The following is a 25,250-nucleotide window of genomic DNA, read 5'->3' as shown; positions in this document are numbered from 1 at the left end:
ACGCGACTCTGGACCCCAGTGTTCATGTCAGTTATAAGGCTGCTAGTTAAGAATTTTTACATATGCTACATATGCTACAAAACCCAGATATATTTAATGTGTGACAGATCACCTTCCTTTGAGTTCTGCCTTCAGAGCTCCCACACTCAGGAAATAAGTCTACAAGCAGGCACTCTCTACCTGCCTGCATCCCTGTGCCCTGGAACAACATGACTGCATTACAGTCTCAGGAGCTGGTTTGGTTTGGTTTCATACTGATTGCTTCACTGGAAAACATTTTAGACTTAATGATTGTTTGCAAGGAAAAAAAAAAAATTGATCTTGAAACCAAATTAGCTTGTGACAGAAGATGGGAATATAGCCAAGAGGACTGCATGCAGGTCACCCATATCATAGCGGCAAACTCCCTTTAGCTTGGGAAAAGCCCTGAGGGGTGTCCTGCATGTGTCCATAGCACTTTGGCTCCGAAAAGGAGCATACCCATGGAGTGGAGATGCCACTTCCCTCGCTGGCTGTGCTTGAGTTCACATCACAGACCACTATCAAGTGCACAAGCTGGCTTCCTCTTGAATGAAACTGAGCCAGAAGATGTCCTCTGGAGACAATCCTCAAGAATTGTAGATATTAAGCAGGTATTCAGACAGAAACCACCTTGTGCAGTCCAGTGGTGAGCATGAGTGGGCTACACAGCAGCCTAGGAAGTTTCATACCTACACCATGGAGGGGTAGGTGCCCCTCATAGCCTGTTGGATCTGTCTAGAGCTGGGACAAAGTAAATCACCCTTGAAATATGTACAGGGTGGATGCCAGGTTTGCATCATCAATGAGTGTGCTCTATAGACTTGTTCCTATTTGTCTGCAGCATATGCTCATCTTAACACAACCTCTGATGCCACCGGCATCCCCAGGTGGCAGGTGCCGATTCCCATTCTGTCACAAGCTTTTCCCTGTCCAGGAAGCTAGTAGAACAGATATGGGGGTCCCAGCTTGCAGAATACCAGAGCAACACAGAATGAGACAAACTTAAGTTTGAGTAAATTAGACAAATCAGGATTATACAAAATAGACACCTGGTAGCTGACGCTACCAGTGATTAAGACAGAGCAGGAAACAAACCATGAAATGAGGTCTATTGCAACTGGCTTCACCAGGTTTTAATCTTCTTTGTCTGGATTTAACAGTTGAGAAGGATCTTCCTGACTGCCCTCGCTGGTTGTCGATTACTATTTAGGTGTGTAAAGCTAAGCAGGTGCATTAATGCTTTCCTGGGTCAAACTGAAAGGCTTTTCCTAGGCTGGAACTCCTAGAAATGGGGAAGAACTCCTGACAGCTGTGTAGTCACATATCTACACCAGTCACAGGGTCACCTCCTTAGTGTATATAAATAATTTAACAAGCCTGGTTTTAAGTGTTCACTAAACAAATGAGTGTTTCAAAGCTGTCTTCAGAAGCTGGATACCTAGTTCCATTAAAATAAATGGCAGCTGAGCACTTAAAACTTTCCAGTGATTTAAAATGCTAGGTAGAGTAGTGAGCACATCTGGAAGACTGTACTACAGATCATTAAAGCTCCTTTTCATTTACATATTCAACCTAAGCTTTTCTGTGTTTCACTTGGTCCTATTCCTTCTAGTTCTGTTTCCTGGATCTAAGACTGTTTCCTCTCTCGCTGTGATGGTTGAACCCCCTTGCATGGCAATCACCTTGCTTGTCTAACACAAATTTAGCTCTTTTCAATCTTCCTGAACCAATCTCTTCAGATGCTTTTTCACCCTGTCATCTTCTGCTGAAGTCTTTGCAGCGTGTCCACAGCTTTCTGGGTTTGATGTACCCAGATTACACACTGGCTTTCTCACCACTGCCTAATTAACAATTCACAGACAATACAAGAGTCTCTTACTGATTCTTAGTTAATTTTCTAAATGCATCAGTATTAGTAACAACAGCCTCCTCACAGCTTACTGACGCATGCAGCTCTATACAGCTTCCAGAGGGAGTGCAAGACAATCCATTGGGGTGCGGGAAGAAAATATTTTTGTAATATTAATAAATAGAATTAAATTTGAAAATAATTTTAAAATAGGTTTAAAAAATCTTTATCCCATCCTTTTAAATTTCTGTTGATGTGTATGCTTCACAATATACATAATGTATTATTGCAGACATAAATGTATATAATTTACACATAAATAAAAGTACATACATTGTTACTGGAATGGGCGTAAGATTTAAGATTGAAGAACTGCTGCTACAGAAGTAAGAGGTGGTAACATACATGTATTTTAAGTCTTAAGCTATTTGTGTCAGAAAGTCCACCCTGTTGCCACTGTGCATGCTACAGCATATACCACACCTGCTGTTGAACTCACCTGGCACAGGGTCAGGCCTTGATGACTGACCCCGGGACTGCCTGCACAAGCTGCTGCCATCATTCCCCATGGTTAATGGTCTACCCAGGGAAAAGTGAGGGTGCGTAGGAGTGTTTGGGCTTTGGCACCAGGCACTCTGATTAGGGAAAAGGGATGCAAAGGTCTTTTTTTCCCTGTAAAGAGAAATTCAATTAAGTTTACTGTATTTCACACATTTAGCACATGTATGTATGTGCACAGGATATAAAAAACAAGTATATTTTATCTACTACTGTGTTATTTATTGTATTGCATTAGCATATTTATTTTGGTATTTTGCCTAGGTTTACCATGTTTAATGCACGCATACATTACATTTATGTGATATATCTAACAAACAGCAGACATAGATTTGATACATTCTGCATTTAGCTGCAGGTGGAAGAAATGCAACTTCTGTATTGTTTGACATATGCATTATAATTTACCAGTTGCCTTTGGTTGTAATTCTCCCAGCCTTGAACTCTTCACACTGATTTTTTTCATCCTTTCTCCCTGCTTCTGACTTAGGTTCTTTGGCAAGTTTGAGCAAAAGTTATTTAGCCATTTTTGATACAAAGCTTGTGAAGAGCAGGCAGTTCAGCCTATGCTGGAAACTGTTCATCTTCTGAATATCTCCAGCCACAGTCTGGAGAAGAAATTTAGAGAAGAACAACTACCCCAAACAGAAGAAGGTTCACCCACTTTTTTTTTTTTTTTGTGAAAAATATATCCAGATTGGTCAATCCTTTATTTCTGAAATATATGTTTTTCTGTTGTGAACCTGGCTTAAAAGCCCCTGGAACCAGTATTCTGGAAGGGACTTACCTAGAAAACCCACCATCAGTATTCCGTTCCTCATTTAAAACCATTGAATGACTCAGCTCAGGGGTTCCTGTCTGAGACCTGGGTGCCCAAACTCAGCTGCAGCAGCTAAAGCAATGAACGCAATTTTTCACAGCGTTGCTGATTTTAAGTTTGATACAAAGTCTGGAAGACATTTCTGAAGCAATTTAGGAAGCAATGGTTGTAAGTCCCTAGCCCAGTTCAGAGTGCAATGACCTGAGAGAAGACTGAGTTAGGCCCATCCTTCTCAAGACAAAGGAAAAGAGTTCTCCAACTTTAACATTTTTTGCTGAAAGCTTTCCAAGTTGTGGTCTCCAAGTGGTGCCAGCCAAACACTTGGGACTCAAAGAATAATATATAATAATAAAGTCATATTTTAAGAAGAATTTTATCTTCTGCTTAGTCTTGATTGGCAATGAATGCACTCCTATCAGAAGCTTTGGTCTGGATTCCTGTTTGAAGGTTAAGGTTAATTCCAATTTTTAAAATTCCCCAGCTTTTCAGGATTTGCTTACCAAGGTGCTCATTTAAAACTGTTCACTGACAGAGCCAGTCTGACACAATGCTGCTATTACAGTATACACAATAAACGTCAGATACCTTTTGATGAAGCTTTGTCTTTTTTTACTTGTTTGCCATGGGTCAGCCGTGTTCCACTCTGTATCAGTTATTGTAGATTCCTGTTCCTCTTCACATCGCTCTCTTGTTGTAGAGAAAGTTGGTATAACAATGTTCTCAGGTTCTTCACTTTCCCCTCTCGCCATCAGTTCTTGCCTGGTGGTCCAGTAGAGAGGAGTGTACCAAGCAACAGCCTGATAAAAAACCCACCAACATATCACTGCTTATTTATATTCTACATCTTTTCATCAAGATAATTGTTTGTTGTAGACAAACTAGAAGGGCTGAAAGGGTAGGCACTCCTATGTGTTTCAGAGTTATTTATCATTCGAAAGATAAATACTAATCACAACCACCAAATTCCAGCTTTTTTTCATTGGTCTTTAAAATCCATTTCCAGTTTTTAAATATATTTAGGGTAGACTCATCTAAGAGCCTTGAAATTCCACTGCTCCAATTCAGTAAATGAAACAAAGAAAGAGAAAAGAGGACAATTCTGCAAGTATGTCAAAGGCTGCTGAAGGAAGAAAAAGCAAACTGTTCTTCATGTCCACAGTGGATAGGATGAGAAGAAATTGACTAAACCTGAGGCAGAAAAAGTTCAGTTTAGGCACTAGCAAAGCTTTTCTGAGCACGGAGAGAGTGAGGCACTAAAGCAGATTGCCTGGGGACATAGTGGAGTCTCCATTACTGAAAGTCTTGCGGAACTACCTAGGTAAGCCACAGCCAGAAGCAATCCTGGCAGAGGTAATCCCATCTCAAATTCCCTTTCAACCTCTGATTCTCTGGTACTGATGTGATAGCAAGTATAGCCAAGCTGAGCTAGAAGAGGAGTAAATATGAGAAGGTGACACCAAAAGTCAACGTTCACTTAACAGTTTGTAAGGGGTAAATTATGCTACCTTGGGGAAGCTGGTATATCTTACACTGTTTATGAAAATCACAGGTCTTTTCCATATTGTCAGTAGTGTGAGTTTGTCTAGATAAAAATGGCCAAAACCCATAGCTGCCACTGGAGAACTGTAGAGTAAAAAATTATCTTGGACTCTCTCTCATTCCCAAGTCAACACAAGTTGACTAAAATATATTCAACACGGTTGCCAAGCTGATGACAGTAACTAATGAGCAGCCATGGGCTGAATAGCCCTGAGCATAGCTGGATCTTTCATGGCTGTAACACAGTGGAAAAGGACAGTGGGCTGGCAATTCACACTGCTTCGATTGCTGTGAGGATGCTAGCCTTTCATTCAACAAGCGGTGTTTTTCTTCAGTCCTTCAGTTCCTAATAATTGACATCCACAGAGGCAAGGTTAACATAGAGAGATCACAGCTTTGCTATGTCTGGATTGCTTGCACTAGGTTCTACAAGGACTTTAACAATATGATCCTAAATCTCTGAAAGAAGTCCAGTGATACAGCTGTCTGGATAAGGAAATGCAGTGATTTTGCTCACTTGGCCACTAGGCTCACAGAGAATGGTAGCACAGTCAAGGCTTGTCCTAAATCTCTTCAGGTCCTTCCAAAGAAGATCTGAGGGAAATCTGTGAAACACCATAGCATCTGCTGCCCAAACCTGCAAGGAACAAGCAGCCATTAGGTTAAAGACAAAACGGCTCCTGAATATTTATACAGCATAAGAAGGTAGTAAAAACATGAGGTTTTCCTTTTTTATTTCTGTAACTCTGGTCACTATTTGATCTGTGAAAACAAAGCTGAAAGAACTGTATTAAAGACTTGCAGCTTAGTTATAGTGATTATTTTCAAGTACCTCTGCTGTGGATTAACAGAGATTAGCAAAGGCACATTTTTCAAGGTGTGCTAGTAAATCTTGGGCTTTTTGGTCCGGCTTGCTGAGAGTAAGATTAAAAGTAGGCAGTTTCTTTTATTTTCTGAATTACCAGGGGCACTGGAAGAGATCTGTGATATCAGCTTTAAAATTCCACTCTCTGCTTGATTTTGGATTCCCTCTGTTCATTTTCAATTCCCTCTTGTCTCTACTGGAGACAAGAAATTTTATGTACTTTTATCTCTATACAAAAGATTTAACAACATTGTGCTTTATAAAGTGAACACAATTATCTGTGACCTTTATCACTAACACAGTAGCAAAAGGACCCGTTATGAAAACATTTCTCTTACATAAGACGACCACAACAAGCTTTTGCAAACACTGTTCCTAAAGGATTTAGCAGTTGCCATCTGTGAGAAAACGGCTTCAACCATTTCCTGGCAGCCAAACCAATAATCATTCAATTTTAAAGGAGAAGTATCTAAAAATATATATATATAAAATGCTCTCTTCCAAAAGTGCTCACCATACAGCACTTTGCTAAGGTGCATTTTGCCGCTTTTTCACACATACACCAGAAGACACAATTGACTGTAGCTCTTTTGAGCCACTGTCAGCTTGCGTTTCCAGCTGTCTTGTAAGAGGGCTCACACAGAGCTACATTGAGCTGCACTGAGCTTGGTGATGAATATGGACTCTGCCTCCTTTTGTTTTGAGATGCCTCAGTTTTCATTTCAGGAAGACTGGTGGTAAAAGGGGCTTCAGACCATATTCCAGGTATCCACACTAGCATCTAACTTGAGCATTTTGCCTTGGTTCATCTGTTGGAGCTGGGGCCTGGAAGTCCTCCCTGGCTGACTATCAGACACAGACACTATTGTACATGAATTGTAGATGCAAGAGCTGGCAGCACAAATACAACCCTTTGAAATTAACAGAAAGGCTGAAATAGAAGTTGTGGTGGACCTTCTACCTTAGTCTTTTACATTGTTCACCCAAGAGTCCTTTAATTATAATGGGAACAACAACCTTGTCAATGACTTCAGCGCTGATCAGAGCACTTCAGAAAGGACTACCTTTGGGGTGGATGGCACAAAAGCCAACAAAGGGGAAAACATTTCTGGGGAGATCTGCAAAGTATCCTGCAGCCAGCCAAGCAGTCTGCATCTTTATCCAGTACAGCAACAGCTGCGCCTTCTCTGAGTGTGGGTACATCCCAGAGGTTGCTGGAGTTTGCATGCAGCTGCCAGCAGACATTCCTCAGCTACACCTACAACTGAGCCTTGGTCACATTTAGTTCACATGTTCAAGCCTTTTTCATTACCATGAATATCAGATGCTTATATTTGTTATTATCTATTTAAAGGTTTTCTGGGGTACGATGAAGACATCTGACTCTTTGCATCTTATATCCTACCTACCTCTCTAACTCTTATTCAAACAGGCAAAAAGATACATCTGAACTAGCTGGAGGGGAAGTAATCTCTGAAGAGCAGCAGCCCATGCACTGAATTTTTAACGTATGGTTCTGGCACAACATCAAAGGAGTGCATATCATCTTCATTTTACAGAATAGGAAACGAAGGCACAGTGTCTCATCATTCTGCCTGAAGTCATCCAAGGCAAAGCCAGGACCAGAGCCCCATTGCCAGAACAGTGGTTTATGGCTTTCTCTGCTGGGTAACAGCTGTCCTCGAGCAGTGGGCACAGTCTGGAAAGCAGCATCACTTTTCTATTTATTTTCACTTCAGGCCCTGCTGTAGTGGTACCTCAGACTATACACAGAACTGTATTAATTGCTTCAGTAGCAACACATAAACTCATTTCCTTTCAGGTAGGTTTTTTTATTTGTAGGTTTCCAATACAAGGTTCACACCCTTCATTGGCAAACACTGGCACAACTCAATATTCTGGCAGTAGGGTGAGCCTTTTAGAGGAACAGTGGCTGGAAAAAGTAATGTATCAAACAAGGACTTTCTAGGATAGCTTCCCATTGCAGGACAACATGAAATATGTGACAAGTCATGAGAATGCCAGGCTTGTACTGATGATCAACATCAGGAGCTTCTGAATTCATCATTATTTGTGAGTGTTAGCCTTTCTGAAAACACAGACTGAAGCTTGACTCTATACCACGAGGCTAAGAGTGTACCCTAGTCTGTCAGCCGGGAAAAGGCACTCAAAGCCCCCACACTCACTGTCACGGTGGAGTTGGGCTCCATCCTGGTCTCGGAGGGAAAACTAAATACAGCTACTGCTTGACCTTTGATGTCCTGCTTCAAGAGATAACCCCCAATGTTCTCATCTTCCTTAGTGGCATGGTTCCGGATCTTTACAAAGCGTCCACCTTGATCAACTTCAGCAATTTTCAAGTTTCCAATAGCACTGGAAGAACAGAAGTTGATTTGAAAGCATAAAAGCATTGCTTAATTGAAAATATACATATATTTCCTTATAACAACTAGCCCAGATGTCAGTAATTAATGGTAAGTAAACATACCACAGGCAGAATATTTACAGCACTGCCATTCTACTTTTTGTGCAGTGCCTTTCATCTGAAAAAAAAAAAAAAATAAATCCATTTGCATGAAAATTAGAATATTCTGTTTCTTTTCCACATTTAGGTAACGTCCATTGCCAACAGGAATAAAAAGATTCTTTGTGGGGCAAAAGTCATCAGTATACCATTTGAATTTGGTTTTGTCTAAATCTCTATAGGCTACAGCCTCTAAGGTTACCTTGGGTATTAAGCCTGGTATGATTAGTAGGAGTTGTGTAGCTTTGAAAGTTTAGAAAATACATCTCATCCATCAATACATTTTTCTCCTCCTGCCTCTCATTGTTTTTTCTTTAGTGGAGACAGATATTCATTATTAACACTTTTCTATTAACTCTGAGAGGCTCCATGCTACAAGACTGAGATTTCATCCCTCTCCCTTTTCAGAATCACAGCAAAGCAGGCTCTGTTTTGCATCTGCAGTAAGATCGGGGACTTCTTATGAGCAGGGGAGCACTCAATCTCCCTTAAGCACTGGAAAACAAATTTATCACTTGAGTGTTCCTTTAAGTGGCGCGCATGTCAAGGGATCACTTGTAAACACGCAGTCCCAGACTGTAATACTCATCATAGGTCTTATTAGACAGGATATGAACGAAGTCTAAGAATCATTCAGCTTTTGGTGCAGCATCTACTGCAATAAATGTAATTATTTAGCACTGGTGCAGTGTCCTGCCTGTCTTCTGTGAACGTAGTGCATTTGCCCTTGCCATGTTCATCTTGTTCTAGTAAGTTTAAGTCATAGATCTCTGTGTGTATAGTAAAGGTTGACACAACAGCCCAGACAGCCTATGTGCTTCATTAACATAGCCAAGTCCTCATTCACATTGTGACAAATACTGCCCACCCACTCCAAATAATTCAGCTGTGTGGTGTAGCAGTGAGTCACACTTGCTCACGACAGCCAGGCTGCTTCCAGGCTGCTGCTGGCATTGATAGATTTGGAAGCAGAGCCTCAGGGAACTGCCTCCTCCCTGGCCGTAGACGACATGGACATCGAACGCAACACTTGGCTGCTTCTCCTTTGCCTTCCTGCAAACTTTGGGAACTCCAGAGCGTCCCTCCTACCACTCCATCATGGTCTATTTGTGCTCCACATCAGCAAGGACAGACCTGGAGAGAGCTCACCAGAGATGCAGAGCCTTACAGGGGCTTTGACAGCACAGCCAGGCTGAGGGTCTCCTTGACTTCAGACTCCTCCCCTCTTCTGGCTGCTTGCTTTCATCTGTCTGCCGCAGTTTGGCATGTTTCTCCTTCCTCCCTTCTCTTAGGACCACACTAAGCTGGATTGATGAAATAACCCGGTGTAAAAGGTTTTCGGGGATGTTATTTTAACCTGAGTAGTTTTGGCAGTCTCTGCAAGCTGCTGCACCAGTGCAGCTGAAGGGAAGAAGCTTTGCAAATGCTGTGACTCAAACCCTGTATGCTTTCTTCATACATCGCTACAGTCCCGGAGCTCCAGAAGTGTCTTAGGACTCCACCGGGCTCTAAAAACAGAATGACACCAGCAACAAAGAGAAATCCCTGATATTTTTACCCTCTGGAAAGATGTAGAGCCAGTTAAGTCAATGGGAGAGGGGTTTTTAACCGTATAGAAAGCAAAGAACTTCCAGCTTTCCCATTTTTCTCTATCTGTGCAAGGAAAGTGAAAGAAAAGTTTGGGTGCCAAAATGTATCTAGGAGGAGGACAGGAAAAAGCAGATGAAGAAAGACGCCTCCAAAAGTGGTCTTAAAAGGCCATTTTATGATGTAACATTTTAAATAGCAGAATTCTGGTTGATAAAGGAGTGAATAATGAGGATCCATGGTAGTGTAACTTTCCTAAACAAGACCTCAGTTGAACCTACTGAAGCTGAGGAAAGTTGGGAACATAAAATGGGGCTGACAGGAGTTTTTGGTACAACGCATAGGGCTGGTAAAGGAGCAAATGATGGGACATGGGAATTTGGTGTTGGGAGCTGCTGAAGCACGCAGCACAGAGCTGCCAGCTTGTGCCCGCGCAATCCCCTGCCTCACAGCTATGGTGGCTGCTGGAGAAGGTCAGATCCAAAGCTGCAAGAGTTAAACAGCAAGGTCAGTTCAGCCATGCCTAAAGGTGAGTATGTCAGGAGCTGTTAGTGATAAAGAAGAATAAATGGGTTTGATCATCCTTCAATATCAAATGCTTCTGAACCAATTGGGCATGCTCCTGTGCCAGCTCAGCGAGCACAGTACTTTTGATGGGCATGGGACGTGAGCTCATCATCATGCTATTCTTCCAGGCATAAAAATACAGCCTTCTGCAGACAGCTCCCAGTATCTAGAAGAGCCTAGGAGGAGGTGTTAGCTCTTGATAATCCAGGTTTGGGTGGGTGGCTCTCTGGCATCTCCCTTTTCTTCCTGGGAGAAGCCATCCACCAGTCCCCTGACTCAGCCCAGGATTAACAGCAATATGTATTCTCTGCCCATACACCCCAAACAGAGCCTCCAAGTCAAGAGCCCCCCTTTTTTTTTTGTTGACGCATTTAAATCTAAAAATTAAAAAGCTTAATTGACTTTGATTAAGTCAGTTTTTCATATAGGCATGGGGTCTGCACAAAGCAAAAGAGAAGGAAGTGGAAGCAGAAAGGAAGGAAAGCAGACAGGTCCACACCCAAAACCAAGGACCTTGACTCCACTCACCACAAACTTAAGAGTAGGTATAATTCTCCTCTCGTTACTCCTAAGAGAAGGCAAAGCTCTCTCACACAGGCATCCTCACACTCTTTCCTGCTCTTTTCCTCAGAGACTTCTATCTTCAGTCAGTCATTTTTGCTGTATGTGTCTTTAAATCGTAATTGGATAATCTCCCAGATTTTTGGGGACCCCTTTGCCAGAGGAATTCCTGGGGGTATAACTGCTATTTGATGAAATTCAGAGTGACTAAATTAACTAAAGGCTGACTAAAGATAAGATTCTTTGTTTGAACTGGAAATCCTGTTTTACCAGCAACTATTTTTAAAGAACCCTGCAATAAAACATGTATGCTAGTCCCTTTATGTTCCAGTATAGTTTTTTCTTCCAAACAGGACTCTGAATTTATGAACATCATGATCCATGTGAATGTCTCATTGGGAATTTGGACCTTAGCCTGCGCACGTACTACCCTTGACCTTAAAAATCCCAAATGAACAGGCACCATTTGAACTAATTTCCCCAAACCCATTTGGGTTTTACTTTCTCTCTAAATGTATGTGTAGCTCCTAGGCCCACACCAAAGCCCTGTGCATAACAAGAGGGAGGGAGCTTGTGTGCGAAGTGAGACCTGCAGGATTTCTCTAAAAGCATGTATAGGCAGCTAGCTACTGGATGGCAACAGACTTTTGTGAGTTTAAATGAGGGAGTAACTTCTCTAAGGAGATGTTCACTGAAGGCTTCAAAGCATTTTTAGCAAGTTAGTTTACCTTTCAAATAGTGAACCAGTTCCTGTGAGACAGGAGCTAAAGTGCTAAAGAGTGTGTGGGAGAGGTTGGATTGTGTTGATGCTGTAGTTTCTCCTGCTACATGTTAATGTTCTCTGGTGGCACAGAATCCGAAGTTTGCTGTAACATACACAGCACTGCACATTGCAGAGGCGAAAAAATGTCAGTGCTTTCAGTACCATAGGGTGCATCAGCCATGGGACCTATAACCTGTCATTAGAATGCCATCTGAACTTGCTCCTCTCTGAGCTGACAGAGGTAGCAACAAGGCATTTTAACTGTAAAACACACCATAAATTCAAGCCTTTCTAAGCTCTTAAGTCTTCAAGAAAGTCACAGGTTGATACTACTATTGTGTTGGGAAAGGTTTCTCTCCAGAAGTACAAATCTGTTTATTTGTATGCCAACATATTTAACTGTACTGGAAGGACAGGACAGGAAAAGCCCTGGGAGAAGGCTCAGCTCACTCTTTCTGAAAGGCTGTGAAATGTTGCGTGCATAATAGCTGTACACAACTGTAGGCCTGAAATGCCAAGGTTCAGCTGGGATCCCAAGTGCTTTACAGATCACGGCTTTAGCTTAATTCACCCTTAGTATGTAGCGCATGCACTCAGTACAGAACAGATACTGATGATTTTCAATAACCATGCACAAAATATCAATTATCAGTTTCTATTTGTCTTGTTTTCTACAAAAGAGACACCCTAAAAATACAGCGGATTTAGCACTGCTCAGATGAGAAAGTCAGGGAAAGGTTCAGGGAATATTCTACTTGAACAGACACCACAACTGTCTCTATGCATCAGTGCCAGGATACATCATACAGTATTATCACCCTCTTAGTTCACAGCTGATAGCTGAAAATCCTAATGCAGTGAGTCCCAATGCTTCTGAAAATTCTGGTGGCTCAAATCCCATGCATTTCTCAGCATGACATTAGTTAACAATCTAATTAAACATATAACCCTCAAGGTGCTTTAGGTATTTTCACATATTCTCAAAAGCAAATGGATGTAAATTAAGCTCAATTATAGACAAGAAAATCAAAATATCCTAGTTGGCCAAATCCACATATTCCTACTAGTTTGTGTGTTGTGGCCTCACGACAAATCATATCCATCCATGCTTGTCTGTTCTCCATAGAAGTGTTACTAAATTACATCTCCATACTGTGTACACTCACAGGATGTTGTGTAATGCAATACCAAATTAAAACATTGGATATTGTGTACTACTATGTAATTTTATTTATTTACTGTGTACAACAAGAAAGGGTATAGCTTAAATTCAAATCGAGTGGCGTTAAAAACCCCCACAACCTTCTAGTTTGCTAGCACAGTGGAATATCATAATAGTAATGAATCAAACGAGAATGAAAACAATTGCTTAATTTATGCATTAAACAAGTTTAACCACACACAAAGCAAACTGTCATTGCCTTTTACTCTTTATCTTCAACAATTAGCAGGGCTAATGACTTCTTTTGCTTTCTGTATGAGACAAGAAGTGATTCAATCCCCACTGGAAAACAGTTCACACAAAACAAGGAAATGCATAAAGGGGAAGGTGATCGCTTTTATCTCGTAATATTTATCTAGAGTTATTCTGCTCAGGCCCAGTCAAACAGCATGGCATCTCTCATTATTTGGAAACAGCCTTAGAGCTCTGAACATAACTGGAGCTTTCATGCTGGTTTTCAAGGGTACCCTTTCCATGGCTGTCCCTGTAATGTCCTGAGAATTACACAGCTCTCTTTATTGAAACATATGGAAGGAGCACCATGGGTTTACAAAGACTAAGTCCATGAGAAAAGTGCATATAAAGTTGAAAGAATTATAAAATGAATGAGAGCAGGGAGACCAGCAGGCACCAAAGAGCTGGAAGTCAGGAAAGCACTTCATAAAGTGCCTCTCAAAATATTACCTCCCGTTGGCTTAGACATAAATACTGTCACAGGAACTGTCTGAAGGACTGCAAACAAGGAATAATAATAGACAAGGGGGTTGCATCTCATATGTTTCCTATAGGGACAAAGAGTGTCTGTTGTTTCAACAAAGCATCTCCACTTGTGCAAGGGGGAATAAAACAGCTGGTTAATAAAATATGTAGATAACATCAAGTTGAAAGAAGAGGGTAGGGGAACACAACTGAGTTCCAGAGAAATAGTACAAATAGCCCTAGAGAGCTTAGAAATACAGGAAGGAAATAACTGAGATGCAGCTCTTGGAAAACAGTACACTAATTCATCAGGGGAGAAACAGCATTCACTGGAGGGAAAAGCATTGAGAGCAATAACGCTGAAAGAAGGCTAGAAGGAAGCCAATGATGCATTTCCAATTTGACAGAACAAAAAAGGCTGTTACAATTTTAAGGCACTGTCCTTTTGGAGTAGGGAGCACAGAGTGGAAGATTCCCTTTGTGCAACTGCGGAAAGGGGGAGACGGAAATATACTGATTCTGATGTTCACAAGCACAGGGTCTGGTGTGACCAGGCTTCACTGACTATAATAAAATTTCTCCTAGAAGTAAATGCAAGGAAATAGAGCTATTCCACTTCTAATATATTGCAACATATTACACATATGCATATTACAAGGTCCTGAATCTGTGTTAGGGGAACACCAGGCATAGCTACAGGTTGGGAGGAGAAATGATTCAGAGCAGCCCTGCGCAGAAGGACTTGGGGGTGTTGGTTGATGAGAAGATGAACATGAGCTGGCTTCAGCATGTGCTCGCAGCCCAGAAAGCCAACCATGTCCTGGGCTGCAACAAAAGAAGTGTGACCAGCAGGTCGAAGGAGGTGATCCTGCCCCTCTACTCTGCTCTTGTGAGACCTCACCTGGAGTATTGTGTGCAGTTCTGGTGTCCTCAACATAAGAAGGACAAGGAACAAGTCCAGAGGAGAGCCACGAGGATGATCAGGGGACTGGAGCACCTCCCGTATGAAGACAGGCTGAGAAAGCTGGGGCTGTTCAGTCTGGAGAAGAGAAGGCTGCGTGGGGACCTCATAGCAGCCTTCCAGTACCTGAAGGGGGCCTATAGGGATGCTGGGGAGGGACTCTTTGTCAGGGACTGTAGTGACAGGACAAGGGGTAACGAGTTAAAACTTAAACAGGGGAAGTTTAGATTAGATATAAGGAAGAAGTTCTTTACTGTGAGGGTGCTGAGGCACTGGAATGGGTTGCCCAAAGAAGTGATAAATGCTCCATCCCTGGTGGTGTTCAAGGCCAGGCTGGACAGAGCCTTGGGTGACATGGTCTAGGCTGAGGTGGCCCTGCCCATGGCAGGGTGATTGGAACTAGATGATCTTAATGATCTAGGTGATCTTCCAAACCTAACTAATAAGTGATTCTATGAACATAGAGTTTATCGACTCATTACCTCTTCACTAGAGGCACCAAACATGCAACCTCATCCATGATGTTTTAAGTATTACTCTGCTAGAAATTCTGGGTTTAGGCTGACACGAAACCAGAATAAAATGTACTGGCTTCATTTTAGGACATTTCATTACCAGAAAAATACTGATAATTAACAAGGAACTATGAAAGCGTACTAAAATTATGAATGATCCAGGGACTAATTTATGGGGGAAAAAAGCAAAAGAGCTAAGATGCTTGTCTTCAATAGATAATCACAGGGACATGCGATACCAGAATTAGTATAGCATGTAGTGGGTGGAAATCCCCAAAAGGAAAAGGCTTTGTGTGACTGAGCTATCAACAATTAAATATCACTGTAAAAAAAGAAACGTAGGTTGAGTATTGTAAAAACAACCTTAGCAATAAGCACATGCAGGCCTATCCGCTGAACAACGCAGTGGGTAGCAGTCTGTAGCAGACAGTGTCCACACAGGGGCTAGCCTTAAAACTGGAGTTGTCAGCCATTGTCATTGCTCTGAAGGAGACAGATTCAAGATAACGGAAACCAGCTGAGGATCTGTTTTGATAGGTCGTTCCCACCTTTAGTATATGCAAAGTTAAATGAAAGATGGCAAATGTCTTTTGGGGACAATTAGCTTCTCTAGGAGACAATACTTCACTTTTTAATGGGGTTTCTAGGTGGGTATAAACCACATACAGTCTAATTACTCCTTTAGCTGCCTGTCACTGCCTTTGATATCTTCATGCAGCCCAAATAGTAGTACCCTCTGAAGTTCTCTGGAGTATCAGTTCTATTCTTGGATTCAAAGTTAGGCGGGATCAATTAAAAACAAGGCCAAACCAGCCATGAGGTACTGTGTTTCTGTTCCTTTTATGGACTACCTTCACTAAGGAGGAATCTTTGAATTTGTATACTTGAATATTGAAAGGGACCTGGTAAAAGGAGGGTAATTAAGCCTTTCTGAGAGTGAAGTCTGATTTGAGGCCAGGTGTCCCTAAAGAAGTGAGACAGATTCCTACATTTCAAAGCCTTTGATATTCTCCAATATATAAACAACATATAAACAATAGAAACAATAACCCAGTCTCTTATCAAGGGTTTGCCTGTGCTTCGCAGCTCCTGTACAGGAGGCATTGCAGCAAACACCATCTCTTCCCTGCAACCTGAAGGTGAGCGCCAACTGTGCCTGTACCTGGATGCAAACTCTTGGTACTCCTCATAAGCAGAACGTCTCCTAGGATTCTGCATGCATCTAAGGCTCTGGGCAATCTTCCTTGAGTCAGTAAACAAAGGGCTGAAGCTCCTGTGTCCCGGCACTGTCATGAAAAGGCTAAGGTTTCTTGATGAAGCACAGTTCCAACTCGGTATTTCAGTACCATGCTTGGGCTGAGCTGATGATCAAGCAAAAGACAACAACACTGAGTTATGCAATATTAACAGAAAGACAAATTATGAGAAACAAACCTTTTTTTTTTTGGTAACAAAAATGGAACTTTTTTACTTCCTCTTTGCCTCTGATTGCAGCAAAGCTTAGCAAACGCTCCTCTCAAAGTGTTAAACCTATGGCTATAAAACAGAGCACAGCTGGTAAACTGAGTATTTTCTTACTGACATGTAGATTTATTACCTCATTGGAATTACCTTGGGTACCGAAAAAACAATAAATTATGCCATCAGTGGTGTAATTGTCATCCTGCAATTTCAGTCTTGTTAGACAGCATATCATCAGCTGTGAGTGGATAATGAATATATCAAGGCTCCCTTCCAATTACAAAACGAAAGTGATAACATCCCCTGATCATCTTTTTGTTCCTTTGTTCAAATGTAAGTGTTCAAGACGGACTTTGCCAGGACTTCCCATTCTGGCAAAGGCAGGTAGAATGAGAGAGGGGGATCTTAACTCTCACATCAAAGACTCTACGCCAAACTAAATCCTTTTCAGTGCCTGTTTCTCAGACTATACATTCAAGGTTCCTTCAATACTTTATGTTGCATCTTATACAAGACTCGCTCCACCAGAAAATCTATCTCTAACCAGACCTGGTGGGACAGCCTTAATCTTGGGGGAAGATGCATCCCTCAGCTCTTATTAGCTCTGAAATGACAGAGCAGAGCTTCACTTGCATGAGTGTCTGCGTCAGACAGCATTACTGCAATGCAGATAAGCCTCGCCAGATCACTGGGAGTGTTGTCTACAGTGTTACATTTTTTCATATGAGGATTTTCTAATTACCAAAAAGAATGCTAGAAATTCTGTAGTCCCTTCTCCCTGTGCATTTCATCATGGCGTGGTGATGGCACAGCATCAGACACTCTTTAGTGCCATTTGTAATCCCTTCCCTTAGGATTCCTAGGGAAGAACTGTAACAGCCCTTGGACAATGCTGCTGGTTCACTTGCCTGCATAAAACTAGCAGTTAGTGGCAGGCAAGTGTAATAGCACAGGGGTAATAAGAAGGTGAAATGCTACAGCACAAGCAGTCTAAAGAGAAAGGTACAGCTGGTCTACAGCTGAAAGTGCGACTGATTAAGAGCCAAACTAGGAAATACTGAAGAATGGCCTTTGGGCTTTTGGTAGAAGGGAAAGAGCACGAGGGGCAATGAACTCCCTAAGCCAGGAACTAGAAACATTGGGCTTTGTTTTCCTGGGCTGGAGCCTTTGGTAGATCAAACACCCAGAGCGACAGCCGAACTGGCAGCCGCAGGGTGAACAGACTGTGTTGAAGCTGCTTTTCACTGATGTGTCAACAAGCCAGTCTGTTCTGAGATCAGACCGGTGGTTGCTTTTGCTGTTGCTAGGATCTAGCATTCTCAAAGAGGGCTTTTGGGGAGCCTCTAGGAGGGGCCCTGACACTGTTGAAATTCTGTGGGATCAAATGACTAATTTCCTTATGTTCCTTTGGAAACTACTGTCTAAACTGTGGTAGTGCTCCATAAATACTCAGCAGGGGAAAATGCTGTGGGGGAAGCCTCCAGGAAAGCATCTGTTGGGCAGACAAAATCTCCTCTCCTATGGTATCCCAAACTCCAGGAGACCTCATCTCCATCAGCCATTAAGCTGCCTTAAGCAGTTCATCCTGGGGCACCATCTCTATCCTGTAGGCTCTCCTTGTTTGGGTTTTTTTTTCTTTTTTGGTGCCATTTTGCTTTGGTTTCATGCCACAGCAAGGGACATCTATACCCTAAAATTCATAGTGGAGTGCTTAGGAAGCTTTCCTAAAGAAGAGGAGGCTCTCAGTTCAAACTTACCCTATCCAAATCAGTGCAATGATTTTAATCATGGTTTTCCACTTAGGAGGCTGGATTAACTTCCAGGCAGCAGTGGGGAGGGGAAAAGGGATCTGACAGCAAATCTTGCTCTCTAACATGTTTCATTGTTCACTGGTAAACATACACGAACCCGAGGGAAGGACTTGAGGTTAGTGGCAATCTCACACTCCAAAGGGTGGAACAGGCCCACTGCTTTCCACATATCTACCTTGCATCATATGTATAAACATGCCCTAATTTGCTTGAAGTGGATCATTAACTAAAGGCACGACTGGGAGGACAGACACAAACAAATGTGAGCACACACACATGTGCACGCACACACTTCTCTGTGGGAGGTCACATCAGCCCCTTTTCCTTTGAAGACTAGGCCATTAAAACACTTTAACAACCTTTTCTGCCTTCAGAGGGCTGTTCATAGCAGGAGGACATTCACTCCTTTTGGACAGCAGACAGACTGGGGTCTTTCATTGTTTTCTAATATGTGGGGTGAAATCCATCTTCATTCATCAATACACTGGAGTGATCAACATTGGCAAAACCCCCTCTCCCAGCCCTGGGGCAGACAAGTGCTGCCAGAATAAGTTGCAGCTGCTCCCTCCCAAGCCCTTCACCACAAGGCTTCACCAAAGCTAAGTGTTTTGTTTTGGTTCAATAGGCAGGAATGAAACATTTCAACTGAAGAATGTCCAAGCATTTTGTTTAGGTCAAATGAAACATCTCGACCTTCCCAGACATGCTGTTCCCCCAGCAGCTGAATTAATGAAGCCTAGTTTATAATGACTTTTCCCCTTCATTCTGCTTCCCCATACCCCTGCCCAGGCTTCATCTGGTCTCTCTGATGGTTAATAAATGGGGAGAAGGAAAGGACATACTAACCTTTTCTTCAAGAACAGCACCAACTGTATCTCTCATGTCTGACTATTTACTTCTAGAAAATCTATAGGGCCTCATCCTTGAGGACACCATTCAAATATTTTTGTTTCCCCCCCAGTGTCAGTCTTTCCATTTTTATAGTTGTGCAGCTCTAAACCAAATGCCAAAATATCAGAATTGACCACTGACCAGAAACTCTAGTCATAACTGTGTTTCAAGAGCTGTGCTGCATCCCTTTTTCGCAGGATGTTGAGCAACCCCCCTGGTACAATTAGCATCATTACTCCAGTCTGTGTTGAAGTAACTAAAGGGTATTTAAAAATCTATGGGGACAAAATGCTCTATTTCACCGCAAGGCATGTAACAGAGGTTCATCCTCCTTGTGTCATAGGCCTCCCTTGCACAGAGCAACACTCACACAAATCCCCACCAAGCACCAGTCCTTCTTAGACTGGTCATGTCTTTCTGTGGGAGCCAAAAATCTGGTGACCAAGTACAAAGCCAGGGCCTTTGTCCCATGAGCAGCACCCTGCTGCAAGGTGGCTGTTGTCACTGCCCTCTGCCTCATCCTCATAGCACAACACTCGAGAAAATGACATGGGGAAGGAGGCCGAGGGTGCAGAACCTCTGCTGGTGTTGATGTTGCTCTCAGCCTTGTCTGTGATTATGAAACAGTCACAACACCTGCAACAGCGAAGAGCTGGGTGCTCACTCTTCAGCAGCTTAATATGGGCCAGTCGTGGCTCCCAGAACATGTGCATGCATCTTTCCACGAACCTCCACCATACATCTATGTCCTGCTTGGAGCGCAGATGCAGATTTTTCTACATAGGAAAGCTAAGTCTATTATAAGACATGAAAATAAAAGGTTCTTTTTACATATGGAGTACTACTGCAGCTATACCCATTGTGAAACACAAGGAAATAACACCACTTAGTCCAGGGAACACAGGTATATTCTCTACCACCTGAGGCCTCACTTATCACTCTCATGTTTGGAGATATGAGCAGTCCCAGCCAGAGAGTAGGATGTGAAATGGTATGTGAGCCACTCCACTCCAATAGAGCCAAATATGACATACAAGCAAAGCCTCCTCTCAAGCTATATGGTTGTATTTTTACACTGTGTGCACATGGACAAATAAAAGACTCTGGTTTCTGTCCTAAATACAAACCAGTTGAGTCTCTAGAGGCTTACCTATGGATCTCCTTCGCAAAGCCTCAGTTAGGCCAGAAGATTGTGCCAGACTGGGTATCTCTGTGGTCCTTCTGTCAGAGGGAGGAATAGGTAAACCCACCAAGGTCACGACTGAAGAATTCGGTGACTCATCTAGTGTGGAGCTTGGAGTGAAGGAGCCTGCGACCGATAGCTGAGACCAACAGGAAGACATCATGTCTCTGCTGCATGAAAAAATGACCCTTCAGTAATTTGTCAAGTAAATAATCTTTAAAACCAAACCAAAGCATACATCGGTCTCTTTGTCTGCTAAATAAAAAAGAAAGAGAGAACAGGATCTTATATGGGGACAAGTCATATCACTGTTAACCCGGAGAATGATTTCTCAACCTCTTCCTCATTTTAAAGTGGACACAGTCCTAACTGAGCAATACTGCATCGTGATACAGCCCACAAACCTATCTTCAGCTCTGAGCAATATGCTTGTACCATCCAATGTGCCTTCATGCTGGGTTGACTATTTGTCACATCCTTCCATCTGAGCAGGTCCATATCTGTGATGAGATCTTTGCATTCTTGTATGCAGGTTGTGGCAGCTTTTGGCTGAAATCTGTAACTCTTAATTCTCTTCTGCGTGCCAACATGGGCACGAGCAGACAAGAGTTGTGCAAGTAGTGTCTTCTCCCTGAGCCAAATGAATTTAAGCCAGTTACCATCTGGAAGCTACCTTGCCAAGTCAGCACAGCACCCATCCTAGCTAATATAATCGCTTATTAGGTTTTGGACCAGAGTTGGCTTATATCCATCCTTCTGGGAGCACAGACAAAGGGATTTGGATTTGTCTGCACTTTTCTTAACCACGACATGCTTCTAGATGACAGCTATGTAGACTGCTCCCTTAGAAGGATGACCAGACACCGTACAGGGCCTTTGTGTTTGCAAATGTCTTCTACTACCATCTCACAGGAATTGCTGAGTTCCCCATATTAAGTCCTTCAAAAGAAAGTCTTTGTCCTTCTCTTGGATTTAAGTAATTACATGGTTCATTTTATGTCATTCAGGGAACCCTGTAGAATTCCTTACTGTGGCACCAAGATGCTGCTGCAGAGTCAGGACAGCAAGAGTGGTTCAGGGAAGTTTCAGCCTTGCCTCATGAGACAGGATGTGGGGGCTCTTCCAACAGCCTAAAAAGGGTGCAAGTTGCATGTCTTGTGAGGACAATATGGTGCCTAGCAAGAGTTACTGCTCTCCAAAGCATAATTTCTCTGTCCTGCTCAAGGCATCAGTCCTTTGCATTGCCTCTCAGATGGGTTATGCCACTGCAGCTCCATGAATCCTATGCAGCCGCTGAAAACATGAAGTCATTTACCTATCAGAGACAAGTAAGTTAAACTATGCACTTTTTAAAGGAACTTAAGGGATTCAAGACAATGTGCTTGTAAATGCAGAGGCACCCCTGCACACACAGAGCAACCAGCATTCTAAGGACTTCCTTGATCTACACTGTGAAACAGGATAGAAGAAAAAGTGCACTGTTCCTATGATACTGACATGTGTAGGACTTCTTTTAATTAGAAAACTCAAAGCTTAGCAGCATCTGTTGAAAGCCTCAAAGGAAGAAAGAATGTGTGTGTATTCATCCTTGTAAATATTCCCAAGAACACTATTTTTGGTCATGGCAACACAGCTGAGACTGAAGGTATACAAGCTGGCGGCTTTTAGGCCACATTGGCAGGAAAAGAGTTTCCTTCCAAGCATCTGGTTTTCATCTGTGCGGATACACTTGGTCAGGCCGTTCATTTTATGAACTCCACCTGCATGTATGTACCTATGCCTCTGCCTGTGTGGGTGGGTAGGGCCGAGCATTTGCTGTATGTTGAAGAATTACAAAATTAACTTAATTACTTCCTGCTTCCAGCTACGGTTGCACAAGTCCAGAGCAATTTCAATAACTTCAGTGGAATTACTTGTGGGTTTATACAGGTGTCAGTGAGAGCACAGCTGAGCCCAGAGCAAGGCTCTACTAAGTGCCAGCCCATAGAAAACATCCACAAAGTCTGGCAACCTGATTCTAGTAACTAACAAAATCCCTGCTTGTGCAATGGATGTCATCCACAAGCATTATGCATTAAAACACATTATGAAATCTAAAGTTGTTGTGGTCTTCCTACTAGATAGAGCAAGAGGATGTTAAAATGTTCACCCCACCATGTCACTGCTTAGAGTAAACATGCCTGCACTACAGGCTGTGATCAAACAGAGGAGTGAACCGAATTCTGCCTGCATTAGAAGAGGCAGCTAATGACCGCAGTAGTACTGGGATGACACATCACAACTAAAACCACTCAGATTTGTTTGCCACATAAATCTCTGTAGTTTCCAGCCAGAAAGGCTGTGTTGATTAAAATGCCTGGGGAGGTCTTTAGTTTATCAGCTAACAAATGGCTCCAGCAGACAAAAACCATAAACTTTACAGCTTGTTTTATATAATGCATAAATTATATTTATAATATCTTATGTTAATTATACTATGTTATGCTATGCTACATTACATCTGTTTTATGATTTTATGCATCTATACACAGATACCTATATATGTCTGTGAACAAATGAATGGTCAGCAAGATCCAGCAGGTCATACGCTCCTGCACAAAATCAAGTTACGTCAGTGTAAAACACACCATGTGTGACAAGGGGACCAGATCACTGAAGCAGGTTTGGAGAATTTGCTTCTTGTTCCTTTAGACTTTCTAATCTAAAGAGATCAAATAGGTCTATATTTATTGACAGATATGCAGCCATTACATTTTCCTTTAAGTTATTCATCCCTTCAAGAGGACCTTTATTCTGTGGGTTTTGGCACCACAGCTGGTTAGTGAATCCCCATCCTTCCACTCTGGTTTGCAGATTTCAAGTGTATGCAGTTTCAAACTACAGGAATAGCATGAGGAGAACTTCACAAGTGAAATTCATGCCTACTCCAGGAACCTGCAACACAATTCAGCTACTGACTGCTAGGCGGAACCTGAGCAAACAGCTCCGGTTAAGTGGATAGAGAAAGCAGAATGAAAACTGCCATGGTGATTTCACTAATTTCTCTCACAACTGCTCTTCCTCTGCCTTTTTCAGGCACGGCCCCTCCAGCAGGTGCTTGTGGCTGTCTTGCTTTTCTCTAAGAGAAGGAAGCAGTTGCCTTTAACATTTTATGTGCAAGGAACAAAACAAGGTGAGATGGCCTAGGTTAGGAGGCTGGGTATGAGCTTCAGCAGTGCCAGGTGATGGCTCCCACTTTGAGCCTTCTTGGAGAGGTAAAGGGCTCCTTGAGTTCAGTCACAAGTGTCTCAGAGACAGATGGGGTGAAGTTGGGTTGGCAAGTCTACATAGGTTGTTTTGCCTTTGGTGAGTCTCTGTGCCTCACAAAGGATTCCTGGTAATTCAACATGCAGGGGACTGGAATTTGGTTTGAAAGAATACAGGGAAGAAGCTAAGAGCAGGTTGGACCCTTTCTAGGCTTTACAAAACTACTTCCCCCAAAGGGAACAGGTATTAACAAAGGTTCTACAAAATAAAACCTGTTTAACTGAGAGGGGAAGGGAAATAGATCTTGGCAAAGACTTAAAGTACACATAGTACTGGAATTAAAATTGCTGGACTTAAGCAAGTTGGAAGCTTGAGAAAACTGGGGATCCAATGCAAGCTTTACCACGTAGGCTCATGGGTACTTCTGAAATAAATATGGACAAAAGAGTGAACAGCATGTGAACTACATGCTCTGTTCTAGGAGATCAGATGGGGTAATAATGGGCCTCTCCAGAAAGGAAGAACCGCTTGGAACCTGGGGGGCAAAATGGTGTCTAGCACAATAACAGAAGAAAATTTCTACATAATACTCTTCCACTGATGCCTTTACAAACCCGATATTCTTTTTTTTTTCTGAGGTAAAGGACTAATTAGAGGCTTAGCGGCAGGGACCTTTCTTTGTCTGCTGTGAAACTCAAAAAATCAGGAAAGTGACTACTGAAAGACAGATTTTTAAAGAGTTGTATGGCAAAACAGGAGATAAAACAAACAGCAATTGATTTTTCCTATTAACTCTCCCACCTTCTTCTTCGTCCAGGCAAGTCTCTGGTTGACTTGATTTCGCTTTCCAGAAAGACATGCTTCTCCTGAACCCCCTTCAGTGCTTCCTTCTCGGCAAGATCATCTTGTGCCTCCTGGAAAAAAATTGCACGAAATCAGAGGGAAAATGTTTTTTGAAGTTTGTGATCATCACACCAGCTAACCTAACGTGGACTTTGGATCTGAAAAACAAAAGCTTCATATTTAGATCATTGTGCCAAAGGAATTTCACATGTTTTGTAAGTTTGGCTACATATAATACTGATTTAATGAGCCAAACAGGAGAGTGTTACTCTAAACTGCCATCCTTCAAAAGTGGCCTTGACTCTGAGACAGGAAAAATCTGGAAGAATTGACATCTCTCCACACAGAACGGTTATACCACTATGATGGAAGGTGCTGCCCACAGGACAGTGTGACTCAGGTACAGCTCCTCAAATGCACACCCAAACATGCACTGTGTGTTGCACTGAGTAACTGGACATGCTATAGAAATGTATTGACATCTCTCAACAAGTCATGCACTGACCGCTTCTGAAGAAGGTTAATACCACTGCTCTTGGAAGCACATGCATTGGGAAAAGAAGTTCCTTGGCTCCTGGAAAATTACTGCTCTGCATTACTGAGCAGGGAGAGCAGCATGAGGCAGTCTGTGTGCATCACATAGAAGCATAGAATCATTTAGGTTGGAAAAGACCTTAAAATCATTGAGTCCAACCATAAGCACACAACCTTCCAGACACATTGCAAGCTGGGAAGCTGTCTACCTCACCCAGGCAGGGCCAATA

General features: G+C 42.4%; 1 protein-coding gene across 4 annotated transcripts in view; it reads right to left on the bottom strand.

Moving 5' to 3' along the window:
- LMNTD1 (lamin tail domain containing 1) overlaps window positions 1–25,250 on the bottom strand; it is a 171,510-nt gene that overhangs the window by 19,566 nt on the left and 126,694 nt on the right. For all 4 annotated transcript variants that reach the window (XM_065665085.1, XM_065665084.1, XM_065665083.1 and 1 more), the window contains 7 exons: window positions 24,445–24,557; window positions 20,365–20,567; window positions 16,214–16,412; window positions 7,839–8,025; window positions 5,305–5,424; window positions 3,834–4,045; window positions 2,370–2,542 (listed from right to left, as the gene is read on the bottom strand). In XM_065665085.1, the coding sequence (XP_065521157.1) occupies window positions 2,370–2,542; window positions 3,834–4,045; window positions 5,305–5,424; window positions 7,839–8,025; window positions 16,214–16,412; window positions 20,365–20,567; window positions 24,445–24,557 (1,207 nt within the window). The remainder of the gene's footprint in view (window positions 1–2,369; window positions 2,543–3,833; window positions 4,046–5,304; window positions 5,425–7,838; window positions 8,026–16,213; window positions 16,413–20,364; window positions 20,568–24,444; window positions 24,558–25,250) is intronic.

The sequence above is a fragment of the Lathamus discolor genome, chromosome 1, assembly GCF_037157495.1.
Source record: "Lathamus discolor isolate bLatDis1 chromosome 1, bLatDis1.hap1, whole genome shotgun sequence".
Classification (NCBI taxonomy): Eukaryota; Metazoa; Chordata; class Aves; order Psittaciformes; family Psittacidae; genus Lathamus; species Lathamus discolor.
This window is presented reverse-complemented; position numbering and strand designations above follow the sequence as displayed.